At 40.6% G+C, this 14170-nt stretch overlaps 1 protein-coding gene across 4 annotated transcripts in view; it reads left to right on the top strand.

Annotated features, from left to right (window-relative positions):
- The window catches only part of LOC105493942 (chloride voltage-gated channel 5), a 164312-nt gene extending 150566 nt beyond the window's left edge, over nucleotides 1-13746 (top strand). For all 4 annotated transcript variants that reach the window (XM_011761975.2, XM_011761976.3, XM_011761974.3 and 1 more), the window contains 6 exons: nucleotides 493-573; nucleotides 842-1384; nucleotides 3179-3365; nucleotides 4647-5045; nucleotides 5201-5417; nucleotides 6645-13746. In XM_011761975.2, the coding sequence (XP_011760277.1) occupies nucleotides 493-573; nucleotides 842-1384; nucleotides 3179-3365; nucleotides 4647-5045; nucleotides 5201-5417; nucleotides 6645-6735 (1518 nt within the window). In that variant the 3' untranslated portion in view covers nucleotides 6736-13746. The remainder of the gene's footprint in view (nucleotides 1-492; nucleotides 574-841; nucleotides 1385-3178; nucleotides 3366-4646; nucleotides 5046-5200; nucleotides 5418-6644) is intronic.
- Nucleotides 13747-14170: the final 424 nt, after the last annotated feature.

The raw sequence follows: 14170 nt of genomic DNA, 5'->3' as shown, positions 1-14170 counted from the left end.
AGGACACAGGGTATGGGAGACTCTAAATACCTATTGCATGAATTCTTGCAGCTGCTGAATAACTGTGAACCAATTGTGACTTCAGTTTTATGTCATTAGCGCCTTCTTGAACATCTCATTTAAAAAGCATTCCTTTACAAAGTGCTATATAAATACATCACTGTAAGTACATCATTTAGATGGTGAACAAATAGGTCTAGAAACTCAAATGCAGTTACTGAATTGGGAGTATGGAAGATGGGGGGCATAGTTTAGCATAAAGCACATGGCTAAATGAATTACAAAGGAAAGGTCCTCTTACCTGGTCAAGCATGTGAACTATGCATGTGTATTCAAAATTCAGCATACAGTGTTTGAATTTTGTTTTTGATGATATGGAGCATATGAAGGTATTTTTAAAAGTTCAGTAACTACTAACATTTCTTCTAAAAATGTGATTGAGTGGAGGAAAGCAGCATTATTCTATCACTAATTTTGAGTTTTGGATTGTAGGTCTTGTCGGCTGCAGCAGCAGCTGGTGTATCTGTAGCCTTTGGAGCACCTATAGGTGGAGTATTATTCAGCCTTGAAGAGGTAACAACTTTTCATTGTACAGCATGTGCATGTTTTTGTGTCAGGAACTTTGTACACTGCAGCGCAATAATTTTGTACATAATGTACAATATCTGTGTATATCCCAGTCCCTGAGTACTCTCCCCAGCTTGGTGCTTTACCATGTGACTAGAAATCCAATGGGCAGTTTTCATCCATGAGTTGACTCTAATGTCTGCAGCACAGCTTTTCACCTGAAACAGTTTCTATGTATTGACTTGAGTTTGCTTTCTCACCTTCTTTCTTCTAGGTCAGCTACTATTTTCCCCTCAAAACATTGTGGCGTTCATTCTTTGCTGCCTTGGTGGCAGCATTCACTCTACGCTCCATCAATCCATTTGGGAATAGCCGCCTGGTACTATTTTATGTGGAGTTTCACACCCCATGGCATCTCTTTGAGCTCGTACCATTCATTCTGCTGGGCATATTTGGTGGTCTGTGGGGAGCGCTGTTTATCCGCACAAACATTGCCTGGTGTCGGAAACGAAAGACCACCCAGTTGGGCAAGTATCCTGTCATAGAAGTACTCGTCGTGACAGCCATCACTGCCATCCTGGCTTTCCCCAATGAATACACTCGGATGAGCACAAGTGAGCTCATTTCTGAGCTGTTTAATGACTGTGGCCTTCTGGACTCCTCCAAGCTCTGTGATTATGAGAACCGTTTCAACACAAGCAAGGGGGGTGAACTGCCTGACAGACCGGCTGGCGTGGGAGTCTACAGTGCAATGTGGCAGCTGGCTTTAACACTCATACTGAAAATTGTCATTACTATATTCACCTTTGGCATGAAGGTGAGGAATTCTTTTGGGACTCAGTGGCTGCATGCGTGGCTGTGGGTTTTGGAGGGCAGAGCTCAGGTATCATACAATCCTGATAGCTCATATGGTGCTTTCAAATCCCCCTCACATTATTCCCCCACCCCTAAAGCCTCTTTTACCCCACATGTTCTCATAATTTGCTATACAGTTGTCCCTCTCTCTCAAATTGTCTAAGCCTTAAGCTATCCAAATGCCAGCCTCAGTGATGAAATTTTAGGAAGAATATTTTCTCCTTTTCTGTGGAAAACATATTTTGCCACTCAAAAACGATGGTGAGGTATTTATTCCAGTACGTTTTATATTAAAATGATATCTGGCCAGCACAGTGTTACTCCTTATAGGGTGGCTTGAAGCAGAGAAGTTGCTGGGATTCGACCATTTTGACTGCTAAAATGGCAATTTCCTGTGGTTCAACCCAATATATAGCTAAATATAGTTTTTACAGTTGATATCAATGTTCAATTGTCAAGAAGTGGGATCCACTTCACAAGTTATCCTTAGTTAATATTTAAGCTATCAAAAGTGGACATCAGGCTGGCATGTTTTACTTTCAGTACCTGTTACTATTTCCATGTTTCAGAAGAAGCCAGAAAAGAAAATTTGTTGAAGTATTTTCCTCCTCCTTTCTAGGTTTTTGTTTGTTTGTTTCTTTTCTTTAGCACCCTAACTACCAAGTTACTTTCCTCTATTCTCTAGAGAAATGGAGATTCAAGCCAGAAGAGATAGCAACTCAGTTTAGGCATTACTGTAATCTCTAAGATGACGCCATCCATCCCCTCAATACGGGGAAGGGATGGAGACCCTGGGAAGTTTTGCAGTGCTTCTTCAGTTAATTTTCACCTCATGCCTGCATTCTTTCACTTAAAGGGAATTTGTAAGCCATCAGAACACCAGATTCAAATGCATTCAAAAATCAAACACAGGCTGTTTAAAAAGAATCTGCTGTTTTGGTTGTCCTTATCATCATTTCCCTCTCTCAGTACAGAATATTAAGAATTTACTATAGTATCCTAGGAGTCAAGAAAAACAGTAGGGAGATAGATGAGCTTTCCTTTTTTGGTTAATCATGTAGCCATAGTCATGATCTCATTAAAACTTTTTGATTGTTTAATCTTTCTTGATATTGTTACAAAATAGACTGAAACTTCATGTGCTATATCCTTTTTGTGTGAGCAATGGGCTAAGATTCAATATATGAGCATGGTTATGAGCATTCCATTTAAATCCCAGCACCAGTCTTCACTAAATCTTGACCTTGGGTGGGCTACTTAACCTCTCTGAACCTTAGATTCTTTGGCATTTGGGAATAATAATACCTGCCTCCTGGGGTTATAAAGAACCCATGAATCTTGCATGTAGAGCATCCAGCATAGAACATGGTAGGTACTCAATAAACGGTAGTCATTGTTGATAAGAATTCAAAATTGGTGGAAATGTCTGCATATATGAGAAACTCCATCTATTTTCCTTTTTCTTTGGGAAAGGCCTAATTTCTGCCTCCAGTTCTGTGTTGGTCTGGAGACTTCAGGCTCTTGCCTGATGGACCCCGAATCAGGGTAAGCTTCTTTGCAGTCGTCCTTGCCTGCACGTCCCAGAGAACCTCTAGTCCCTGTAGTGTTACACAAATCTTTACAGCCACTTGCTAGCATAGTGCATAGTTAAATTGTCAATGGCCTGTTTGCTTTGCAGAGGGTCAGTCCTCCAGCCCTTGCCATGTGCCAAGCAATCATCATTTCTCACTAACCATCTATTGCTTTCTCTTCGCAGATCCCTTCTGGCCTCTTTATCCCTAGCATGGCTGTTGGTGCTATAGCAGGTCGACTTCTAGGAGTAGGAATGGAACAACTGGCCTATTACCACCAGGAATGGACCATCTTCAATAGCTGGTGTAGTCAGGGAGCTGATTGCATCACCCCCGGCCTTTATGCAATGGTTGGGGCTGCAGCCTGCTTAGGTGAGTAGTGTTTGCATTCATTTCAAAGAAGTTGCTACCCAGGTGACATACAACAGAAGAGTTTATTAAACACAATTGACTGTAGGAAAATTTAAATGCCCATCACTTTCCAGTTAAGTTTGCCATTTTCCAAGCACATTAAGAAAGCATCTGATATACAGATGAGGAAACTAAAAAAAATAAAAAATAAAAATCATAATCATAATTAAAAAAAAGGGAATTCTACTCTCTCATACTGGGGAAATAATCAGAAATTTGGACAAAGATATCTGCACAAGAATATGTATCATAGTATAAGAGCAAAAAATTACAATCAACCTAAATTTGCACATGAAGGACTGGTTAAATGAATTATGGTACATCCATATGATGTTATACAATGCAGCCTTTAAATATGATGTTAATATGTTTAACATCTTAAAATATAATGTAAATATGTTTAACATCTTAAAATATGATGATATATAAATTTGTAATAATATGCAAAATGTTCCCAACATAAAGTAGAGGGGGAAACATGGCAGAAAATTAAACATATAATGTGAGCTCACTTATTTAAAAACGTATGTTTTTTTGCATAGAAAAAAACGTGAAAAAGTCGTTTAAAATTTTTACTCTGCTTATTTATCAGCAGTGAGCTAATAAGATAGTGACTTTCTTTTATATTTTCTGGATTTTCCACAGTGGGCATGTATTTTCTAATTAGGGAAAAGAAGCAACAGAAAAATGAAAGAACAAAGAAACAAGAAGGCATCTTGGACTGGACATAGTAGCTCACACATGTAATCCTAGCTACTTAGGAAGCAGAGGTGGGAGGATCGCTTGAGGTTAGGAGATTGAGACCAGCCTGGGCAACATAGTGAAACCCCAACTCTACAAAAAATAAAAAGTTAATTAGGTGTGGTGGCATGTGCCTGTAGTCTCAGCTACTCAGGAGGTTGAGGTGGGAGGATCACTTAAGCCTGGGAGATGGAGGTTGCAATTAATAGTGATAACGCCGGTGCACTCTAGCCTGGGTGACAGAGCACAAAACCTGTCTCAAAAAAAGAAAGAGGAAAAAAGAAAAAAGAAAAAGGAAAAACAGAAGGCTTCTTGTAGATGTTATTTTGAGAACTCTGAATCGTGTCCATTGTAACCTTGCTTTCTTGCGATCTCTGGAGTCTGCACAGTTGTAGGTGAGACCTCATTGTTTCTGGTAGGTCAGCTTTTCCTGGAAAGGCCCATAATTGTAAGAATCCTGTATTTTGCCTGCCTGAGTAGACTGTGTCTATTTCTTTGCAGGTGGGGTGACTCGAATGACTGTGTCTCTTGTTGTCATAATGTTTGAACTGACTGGTGGCTTAGAATACATCGTGCCTCTGATGGCTGCAGCCATGACAAGCAAGTGGGTGGCAGATGCTCTTGGGCGGGAGGGCATCTATGATGCCCACATCCGTCTCAATGGATACCCCTTTCTTGAAGCCAAAGAAGAGTTTGCTCATAAGACCCTGGCAATGGATGTGATGAAACCCCGGAGAAATGATCCTTTGTTGACTGTCCTTACTCAGGACAGTATGACTGTGGAGGATGTAGAGACCATAATCAGTGAAACCACTTACAGTGGCTTCCCAGTGGTGGTATCCCGGGAGTCCCAAAGACTTGTGGGCTTTGTCCTCCGAAGAGATCTCATTATTTCAATTGGTAAGGATTTCAGAAAGGGGATAGTGGAATCCACTGTGGAACTCAATAAGTATGCATGAAATGGGGGAAGACAGGGAAGAGGGGACTGGTTAGGAGCCAGAAGGATAGAACTAGCACGTCCATCTTCAATTTACTTTTTCTTTCTGTTTGAATAGAAAATGCTCGAAAGAAACAGGACGGGGTTGTTAGCACTTCCATCATTTATTTTACGGAGCATTCTCCTCCATTGCCACCATACACTCCACCCACTCTAAAGCTTCGGAACATCCTGGATCTCAGCCCCTTCACTGTGACTGACCTTACACCCATGGAGATCGTAGTGGATATTTTCCGAAAGCTGGGACTGCGGCAGTGCCTGGTTACACACAACGGGTAAGAAGTCTTGAGTGAAGGCAAATTGGATTGTGGGAGAAAAGAGAATGCAGAGAGAGAAAGAAGTAGAATCCAGTTTAAATGAACATTAGTAGCACTTTTAGGACTTTTTGAAGCTCTGAGATGAAAGTGGGTAGGTTTTCAAAATCATAATTAGTGTAAAAGGAGTCTGGGAAAGAACATGTGTTTGAGAGATATGAACTGCTGGTTGCATCTTATAAATAACTCAGTTCCTCCCTGACAAAGGAAACAGCTGTGTTTTGTGCATAGGCAGCACTAAAATTACAATAGCATCAGGTAGTAGTATATTTGCTGGGTGTTTGTTCCCTGCAATCTCCTTGTTATTATTACGTGAGGATGAGAAAACCAAGTTTCAGTGAGGTGAGATTTATACAAGGTTCCCTAGCTAACAAATAGTAGAAAAAGGCTTTAAACACAAGTCTCTGACTGCCAAACCCAAGGCTCTTTCCTTCCTGGGATAGTTCTTATCCAGTAAAGGGAACCCTTCTATTTTTATTGGAAAAGAAGGGAGGTTGAGGAGAGGGGTGGATTTTTTTCCCAAACATGTTATGTTAGTCCAGCAATTATATAAGAATTTCACCTCTGAAATTTCTAAATGATGTGACAGATGCCTTGCAGGATTTAAATCAATAAGGGGACTTCCCTAACTGGTTCATTTAACATCTACTGAATCCCTGCTCCATGTAAGAAGGTATTCCACTAGATTCCAGGGAGACACAAAAATGAATAAGACTCTTCTGTGCCCTCAAGGAGCATGCAGTGTTTTAGGGAAGGCAAGAACCTAGCAGTGGTTATAGTACAATAGCAAAGAAGACAAGTGCCACTGAGGAGGCCTGCAAAGAATGTGTATGCTGTTGCTGTGAGGAGGGCAGAGTTCCTGCTGGCTCATAGAATCAGGGAAGGTGCTCTGGAATAGGGGCGTTTGAATTGGGCTGCAGTAGATAAGATTCAGATATGTAGTGAAGAGTATTTAAACCAGAGGAAATCACAGGGTCTGAGACCTAGAGGTAGAAACACTTGCATACGTTGAGGAACCCACACATCATCCTATTTGCCTGGAGCACATGTCCTACTCCTGTGATCCCATACTGGAAGGGCAGCTAGTGATCAAAGACAAAGTTGAAAAGGAGGACAAGTATCACCTTTGGGAATGCTATTTTAAGTACAGATTTATTTTTGTTTTGTTGTGTTGTGTTTGTCTTGTAGGCGATTGCTTGGAATCATTACCAAAAAGGATGTGTTAAAGCATATAGCACAGATGGCGAACCAAGATCCTGATTCCATTCTCTTCAACTAGAATCATAGAGTTCTGGATATAAAGCAGGAAGGACATTACAGACCGTGGATATGTTTTATTAACTGGGTACCCAAAACATATTTTCCATATTTGGATGGTGAAGTCACATTAGTGTCTTGTCTCTTTCCTACAAGTTAACCAGTTGCACTACATAATCTCTGGAAATTAATTTTCTCTTTAGGAGAAATTACAGTTAGGCTTCCGTGATGTTACATTAGGAAGATCTCATGAAAGAATAAATAAGATTGCTGTGGTTTAATTATATTTGGTTTTTTTAAAGAATTTTTTAACTTAAAAAGTAGTTAGCCAATATGCAATCACTGAAAACTATGCAAGAAAAATTCCAGCCGTCCTGACCTATAACCTGTAGGAAACCGATGAAAACGTCACTCTTTTGGGATCTAACTGTTGTTACTGGAAGACAAAGTGTAAACTAAGGGGCTTTGCTTTTTCAAACCAGAGAAAGGAAAGCCAGAAGGAAAAGAGTAATGGTATTTTCTAGACTGTGAAGATTCAGTTCAAATGTTATCCTTGTTCCTGTTACAATATTTAGCATTATTAGTTTGTTATGTATGTATGTTCATGTTAATTTTAATTTTGATTATAAGACAATGCTGCTTTGGTTAATCTCTTCTAAATGAATTTAGAGAGATTGACTTTTATAGCTTGCTTGTTCCTGGTACTCTTTTGAAGTGCACAAAGATAAGTTATAGAGCTTTCTCCTTGTCTGCAAAAAGGGTAATTTTCCAGGTGGCATTTGTTAGCTGGTACACAAGGACTTTGCCATGAATTTGTTAGTAGCAAGGAATTATTTCTTCCAGCTTCCTTGAAATGAATAATTAGTAAACTTCTAAGCAAAGTCAATGAGTAGGAGTTTCACATTTTTGTGAGGTCCTAACTAATTCTCTTACCCAGATGCCACCTCCATGAATGATGGTGCTTTAGGCTTCTGGAATATGTAAGAACAGCAAAGGGAACCAAGTCTAGACTGCATACTGGTAAACCAGGGAAGATTCAGAACTGCATCTGCATCCTCATGCATTCCTTTGTAAAGACCACCAGTACTAAAATAACTGGACACCTCATTGCACCTCCCAGCGATAAGTACGTGTAGCAGGCCAGTGTATTGTCTCCATGAGCATGAATTAGGCTTGGGATACTTCCAAATATATTCAAGGTGTTGGAACAGGATAGGCAGCTGTGACTCCTTCAAGAGTCCTTAGAATTCTAAATAAAATGCAGAGCCATCCTAAGACCCAGGAGTATGGACAAGGCCTGGTGACACCAAAGGTGCTTGTATCCAATTGAAAAGGTGCCTGTCTCAATTTCATACCACCTTTATTGCAGTTAAAAAAAAAAAAATCACACTCTGGGGACACTTGGTGGAATTACAGAGCCACCATCATCATTCTAACCACTATTTCATTTTCTGTAATTTTACCTATGTGCAATTACTCCCCCTCCATTCTGTTCCACTTCTTATCCTAGTACCAAATCCTCTGTTTGGGGCTGAGCACTGCTCCTGGTTAATCATTCCTACTACAAAAAAATAACTCCTAGGCCTAGTTAAATTGTAAACCAAGGCTCAGCAGTCTCCAACACGTGGACCAGAGGTGACACACAGCCATTTTCTTTGCCATGTGGCCCCGTTGCTGCTGCCATGCCTCCATTTCCACACTGGATGCCTACGGCAGTGAGATTTCACTGCCGGGGTAAGAGTTCAGCCTGGATCATTTTATAGCTCTGTTCCGAGCACTTCCCACCATCCTTCCAGCCCAGAATCAGTGGTCATTCTGCATATTCCCACCAACCCTCTACCCCCAAACACTTCAGTGTACCTCATTTTAAGAGTTACTGATCCCTGATTCTAGGACATTTTTACCCCTAGTTCTTATCTTTCCAAAATCTGAAATTCCTTTTTTGGCTCAGAACTGGGTAGCCAAGGGTTATTTTATTTTTATCTTTAAAATAATCAAGGCGGTCGCTAGAGTTTCTCCTTGTGAATAGATCACTCTAGCACTTTAATGAAAAAGAAAAAATCTCTCTGGGATATGTTATATCATAGTCATGGCTCAGTAACTATGTATTTTGTCCTTTCCATGCCACTGATTCCTTCATATGAGACTATTTGACTGACTACCCTGTATATTGTGTGGAAATCAAAGTCCTTATCTGTACCTTTCTGGTCCAATACCTGTCTTATTAGTTGTCCTTCCCCACTAAAGTTTGCAAAACAGAAAATGTTACTATGTCTGGTATTTAATGACAATGAAAGGTTTGGTCATATTTCATAGTGCAGTAGCGATAAGGAGGGTGTCTTAAGTTTGCCTTTGTGTTTCTTCTGGGCTTTGTTCTTGATTTTAGACAGATGAGCCAGTGTTAAGGTGCTACTTCAGAAAATACATTCGAGAAATCAGATAACACTGTGCCAAGGTATACTTTGTAGATGCTAAGCACTGATTGGCCCTCCAGAGAATGACAATATCCCTTTGATACCTCACTCCTGATCAATCTCATTCATTAACTTCAGCTTCTCAGGAATCCTTGTAGCTAATATGCTAGAAGTAGCTATAGTATATGGTATCCACTATACATCCAATCCTATGGTTTGGCTCAAAGTTTGGCTAATTGCGGCTAGAGCTCTCAACTGCTAGCTCAGCACCTTGACACTCTGTTTCTTGTCTTGTGGAAAAGGAAAATGTTCTTTCTGCCATTGCCACTTTAACAGTTGGACATGCTTAAGCAACAAATACAGCCAGTACGGAGAGGACTGTCAGTAGCATCAAATGGCCACATACCTCAATGGCAGAAGACTAGATGGTTTGTGATTTAAAAATTAATGAGTCGAGATGAGACTATTTTGGTATTAAATGAGAAAATTGCCTGACACAAGGGAAGGGTTTACAAAAGAATGCCAATTAGTGTTTCAACGGAGTTAGGATTTTCCAAGGAAGAGTAGCTGGTAGCCATCCAGGGATAAAATGAATGAGAGTCTATAGATTTGTAAAAGTGAAACTACTATATTTTGTATCTTCAAATCTTCAATTTAAAGAATTTAAAGAACCTGAAACAGTTAATGCGTGATTCGTTATATTGAAGGGAAAAAACAGGGGACTGATAATACAAAATAATGGCAACTTTAAAGATCATTTCTACTTGGATGTTTGGTTAGAAACATATTCCAATGCTCTCCTCTTTCTCTGGCCACAGCATCCTGGCTCAGCCCAGCTGTGGAGTAGAGGTGGTAAGATCCACAGAACAGATATCCTCTGGTAGATAAGCTGACATTGATGATACATTGAATTTGCCAGCTGGTGAAGCAAACGATTAATTTGTGATTGAACTGAAAAGCAGTTGAATTGTTTTGGCACCAAAGGCTGAATCTAAACCCTTTACAGGAAGAGCAGAGCATAGTATACATTTCTTAGCAAATCTTCAATTCTGTTTGAACATGATGAAGTAACCAGGGCTTAGTGAGATCTAAGGCCATGAAGTAATTCACAACCAAGATCTTATGAATGCATTAAGGTGTGAGGGGGCAAATATGTTTTCAAAAACTTCGTGTGCAATAGAGTCCATTATAGAAATTAACCACTGCTGTATGTTTTAAGTAGTTCAATCACCTGTTGCGGTTTGGTCTTGATTTTCGTTTATTTTGCTAAGTGATGAGTAGGAAGATGTACTTGTTATCCCACACTATCTCTTGTTTTGTTTTGTTTTGTTTTGTTTTTAAATAATGAACAGTGCAATCTTTGAAGTTGAGTTTTTAATAATGATAGCGAAGACAATGGTGAGAACTTGAAACAGCTAGCATATTTTATATTGCCAAAGTACTTACTGATGACTGACCACACTGTTTTGTGAGGAATTGGGTCCCCTACACTGGATCAGAGCCAAATGCAAGCCACCCATCAGTTCAGAGGAAGCAGGAGAACATCTTTTGGGTGGTTCATAGAACGTTGAGCTCTTAAAAACCCTGAGAAAAATTAGGAATTTAGAAAGTAAGTGGGAGGTAGAATATTGAGTCCTTTTTTTAAAAAAAAAAAAAAAAAAAGATGTCTAAATATGTGGTCTGAACTTAAGTGTCCTAAAACTTTGATTTTTTTTTTTTTTTTTTTTTTTTTGAGAAGGAGTCTTGCTCTGTTGCCAGGCTAGAGTGCAGTGGTGCAATCTCAGCTCTCTGCAATCTCTGCCTCCCGGGTCCAAGCAATTCCCCTGCCTCAGCCTCCCAAGGAGGTGGGACTACAGGCGCATACCACCATGCCCGGCTAATTTTTGTATTTTTAGTAGAGACGGGGTTTCACCATGTTGGCCAGGATGGTCTCGATCTCTTGACCTCGTGATCTGCCCATCTTGGCCTTTCAAAGTGCTGAGATTACAGGCGTGAGCCGCTGCACCCAGCCAAACCTTGATTTTTTTAGCCACCTCTGGGATTGCCTGGGTTCCCTTTGGAGAAGAAACTAAGAGTTATGGCCATGGAAAAAGCCCTGGTAAGAAAATGTTTGAATGGTGTAAGATGGTGGAAGGAAAGCCATCCCACACCCCTATAACATGTTCTGGCATTTATAAACTTCTTGATCGTGTGCCCCAAGGGGAAAAAAAGTCAAGTAATCCTCCAAAGGCCAGGCTTTCTACGAAAATGAGTGGTTCAAAGCAGTGTTTGGCTCAAGGGCAGTCTAGTTTTATGGATAGGGCCGACCTAAGACATCTGCTCATGAAGAAATGTGGTATCTGTTGCCATTTCCTTAACTATAAGGTTTAGATAGACTGTCTTGAATTTTGATAGCAATTTTTTAAAAATATATATTTTTGCCTCCTCGTATGTCCTTATTATATATAGAAAAAAAAAGTGAGAGTTCCTCAGATCAGAGCTCAGGAGCTGTGTCAATTTGAAGTTCAATCGGTGTAGTTGTTCTGAGGTGATCGCTGACTCTGCTCTGTTTCATATTTCAGTTGCTTGCTCCAAGGAGAGAAGTTCTGAGAACAATGGCTGTTAGCAACTTTAAGTTACTCCCCAAACGTTTGCTGGCCATATTCTCATTTCTAAACATCTGGATCTGGGTAAAGGTTTGAATAGATGTAGGGAACAAAATTGGTTTTTCCATGGTGTAGTCTAATTTTGCCAAATCACCCAAGAAAGAAAGTATATGACGTGTGGAGTTTGCATTTCTTGGATGGGACCTATCAGATCACCCAGCCCAGTCTTGCAGTCATAAATTCCTACCTCTTAGTTCCTGCCAAAGGGCCTTCAGCCTCTGTGTGCACACTCATTGAATGAATGCTTTGCCTAAAATTTGGCCTTTTGAAGAAAAACAGTATGTAATAATATAAAAATATGAGAGTTAAAAAAGATCTCTGCCTCTCCTCTCTGCCTCATCCACCTTGCCATTTGTCTTGTTCTCTTTCTCTCCCCACACCATGCCCTGAATTCAAATTTCTCTTTGTTTTATTACAGGCATGTTGTTTTGAATGTGGACTTTGTGGGAGGGAGATGATTGTTCTGAGAACAGAAACTGGAAGATACTTCTGAGTTGATGGGACCAACAGGGCTTTGCTCCTCTGTGAGGGCCAAAGCCATTGATGCTTGTCGGGGGTGATGAGGGCTTTAGCATCTCAAGGCAGACATATGAAGTATTTACTGCTAAATTGTATTACCTACTAGTTCAAATCTGTTGGAATTCAGGGGCAGTCTAAGATTTGGTGAGTGAAATGCCATCTGGCAAAATTGAGAAGAGGGTGTGGCCTGAGAGGGGAATGTTCAGCCTCAGTATCACATTAAGGGTACCTCAAAATACATGGTCCTTCCAGCTTGTTCCTTTTCCTCCCTCCATTTCACTTTGTCCCCTCTTCTTCCTTTCTCTCCCATTGTCCTGCCTTTTTAGCACTCAGCTTTTTATATAAGTATGTATTTACTTTTTATTATGTATTTGGTCCTTTAGGACTATGTGATGATTAAGAATTTATTCCATTCAAGATTTTAAAATGATGTGTTTAATATTTTGTTCTCTTAAACTGTCTTTTGAAGCTATGCTGCTAACCAGGTATAGGCCAGAAAGGAGGTGGCCCTGTCAGTACCTCGGTCACATCAGCTAAGGGGGACAGTGATGTCATGTGGGTGACTCTTCCTCATTTGACCAAGGCCAGCCTCCTGCTCTTACCTCTGCCCATTCATTTCTGGCTATGGGAAAACTACCACCTGTTGGGTGAGCCAATGAGGCCAGGAAGATCAGAGGGGCTGGGTTACAGCCCATGGGCCACTATTTGAATTTCTCTGTAGTAAGCGCTTTGTAGGGCTGGCTCCAACTGCAGTAGCCAAAGAAAACCTGTCTGACTCGACATTTTAATGCCTGAGAGTTGGTGAAAGTTCAGCTGAAGCTAATGTCTAGACATCAGCAGTAAGTAGGCATCCAGAAAGTAGCTTCAACCAAAGCTAATAGAGCCCAAGTTTCTGCAGGAGGTTTGGTGCTGAGCTGTCCTAGAGCAGTTGTTTATCTGAGTGTTGCTATCCCTTAGCCATGCTTTCTTGGCTTTGTTCTCGCCTGTTCTTAGGCATAGCCTGAACCAGAGCTATGGCTCACTGCTCGCTTTAGTCTACTCCCTAGTCATGTGGAACAACATAGTCTAAAAAGGAAGATGTGGACTGGGGAGTTAGGAGACCTGATTTCTATTCCCTATGCTTCTACTAACTAGCCTCGAGATCTTAACCGCTCTGTGCCTCAGTGTTCCCATCTGCAAAATGGGGATAGTGTTAATTGCCCTACCTACCTCACAGGGTTGTTGTGAGGATAAACTGAGACAATGAATTCAAAGTACGTTGACAAGTAAGTGCTATGCAAATTGTAAGAAATGGAAACAATCATGTTAAAGGCAATGGAATGGACATTGGCAGAAGGGTTAATGGATTGTCCAGCCCTTTCTCTGTGTGGCTTAAACCCAGGTCGCCATTGCTTTATACATTTCCACTTAGCACAGATTTGTAATTATGCATGTAATAAAGCACAGCCTTATCCACCCTGGTGTCTGGTGTGTTTTTAAAGACCCTAAACTTGGTAGCTATTGATTTCTGATCAGAAAACCACAGGGGCAGAGTGGAAGGCTCAGGGGAGGGTAGCATAAAACACAACTGCAAACCCCTACTGGCAGGCCCACTGCTTAAAAAGATTTATTAAATACTTATTTTCACATTTACAGACTCAGTAATACTCTTTACCGTAAGGAGGCAAATGAGAGGCAGCCTGCGTTTTTGGAGATGTTCCAGATACCCAGATACCTCATTCATTATGGCTACTTAAATGTTCCTGTCTCATACATTGGTGATACTTTCCTGATGATGTGAGAATTGACTGGGAGTTGTATTTTTCTCTCTCTTTGAGCTCTTAATGATGTAAGGTCGCGGGCTTTGACAGGCCTCTTGCCTACAGCTTCTTTGTACAAG

Source organism: Macaca nemestrina, chromosome X (genome assembly GCF_043159975.1).
Source record: "Macaca nemestrina isolate mMacNem1 chromosome X, mMacNem.hap1, whole genome shotgun sequence".
In the NCBI taxonomy this organism is placed as follows: domain Eukaryota; kingdom Metazoa; phylum Chordata; class Mammalia; order Primates; family Cercopithecidae; genus Macaca; species Macaca nemestrina.
The sequence above is the reverse complement of the archived record's forward strand: the minus strand, read 5'-3'. Positions and strand labels throughout refer to the sequence as shown.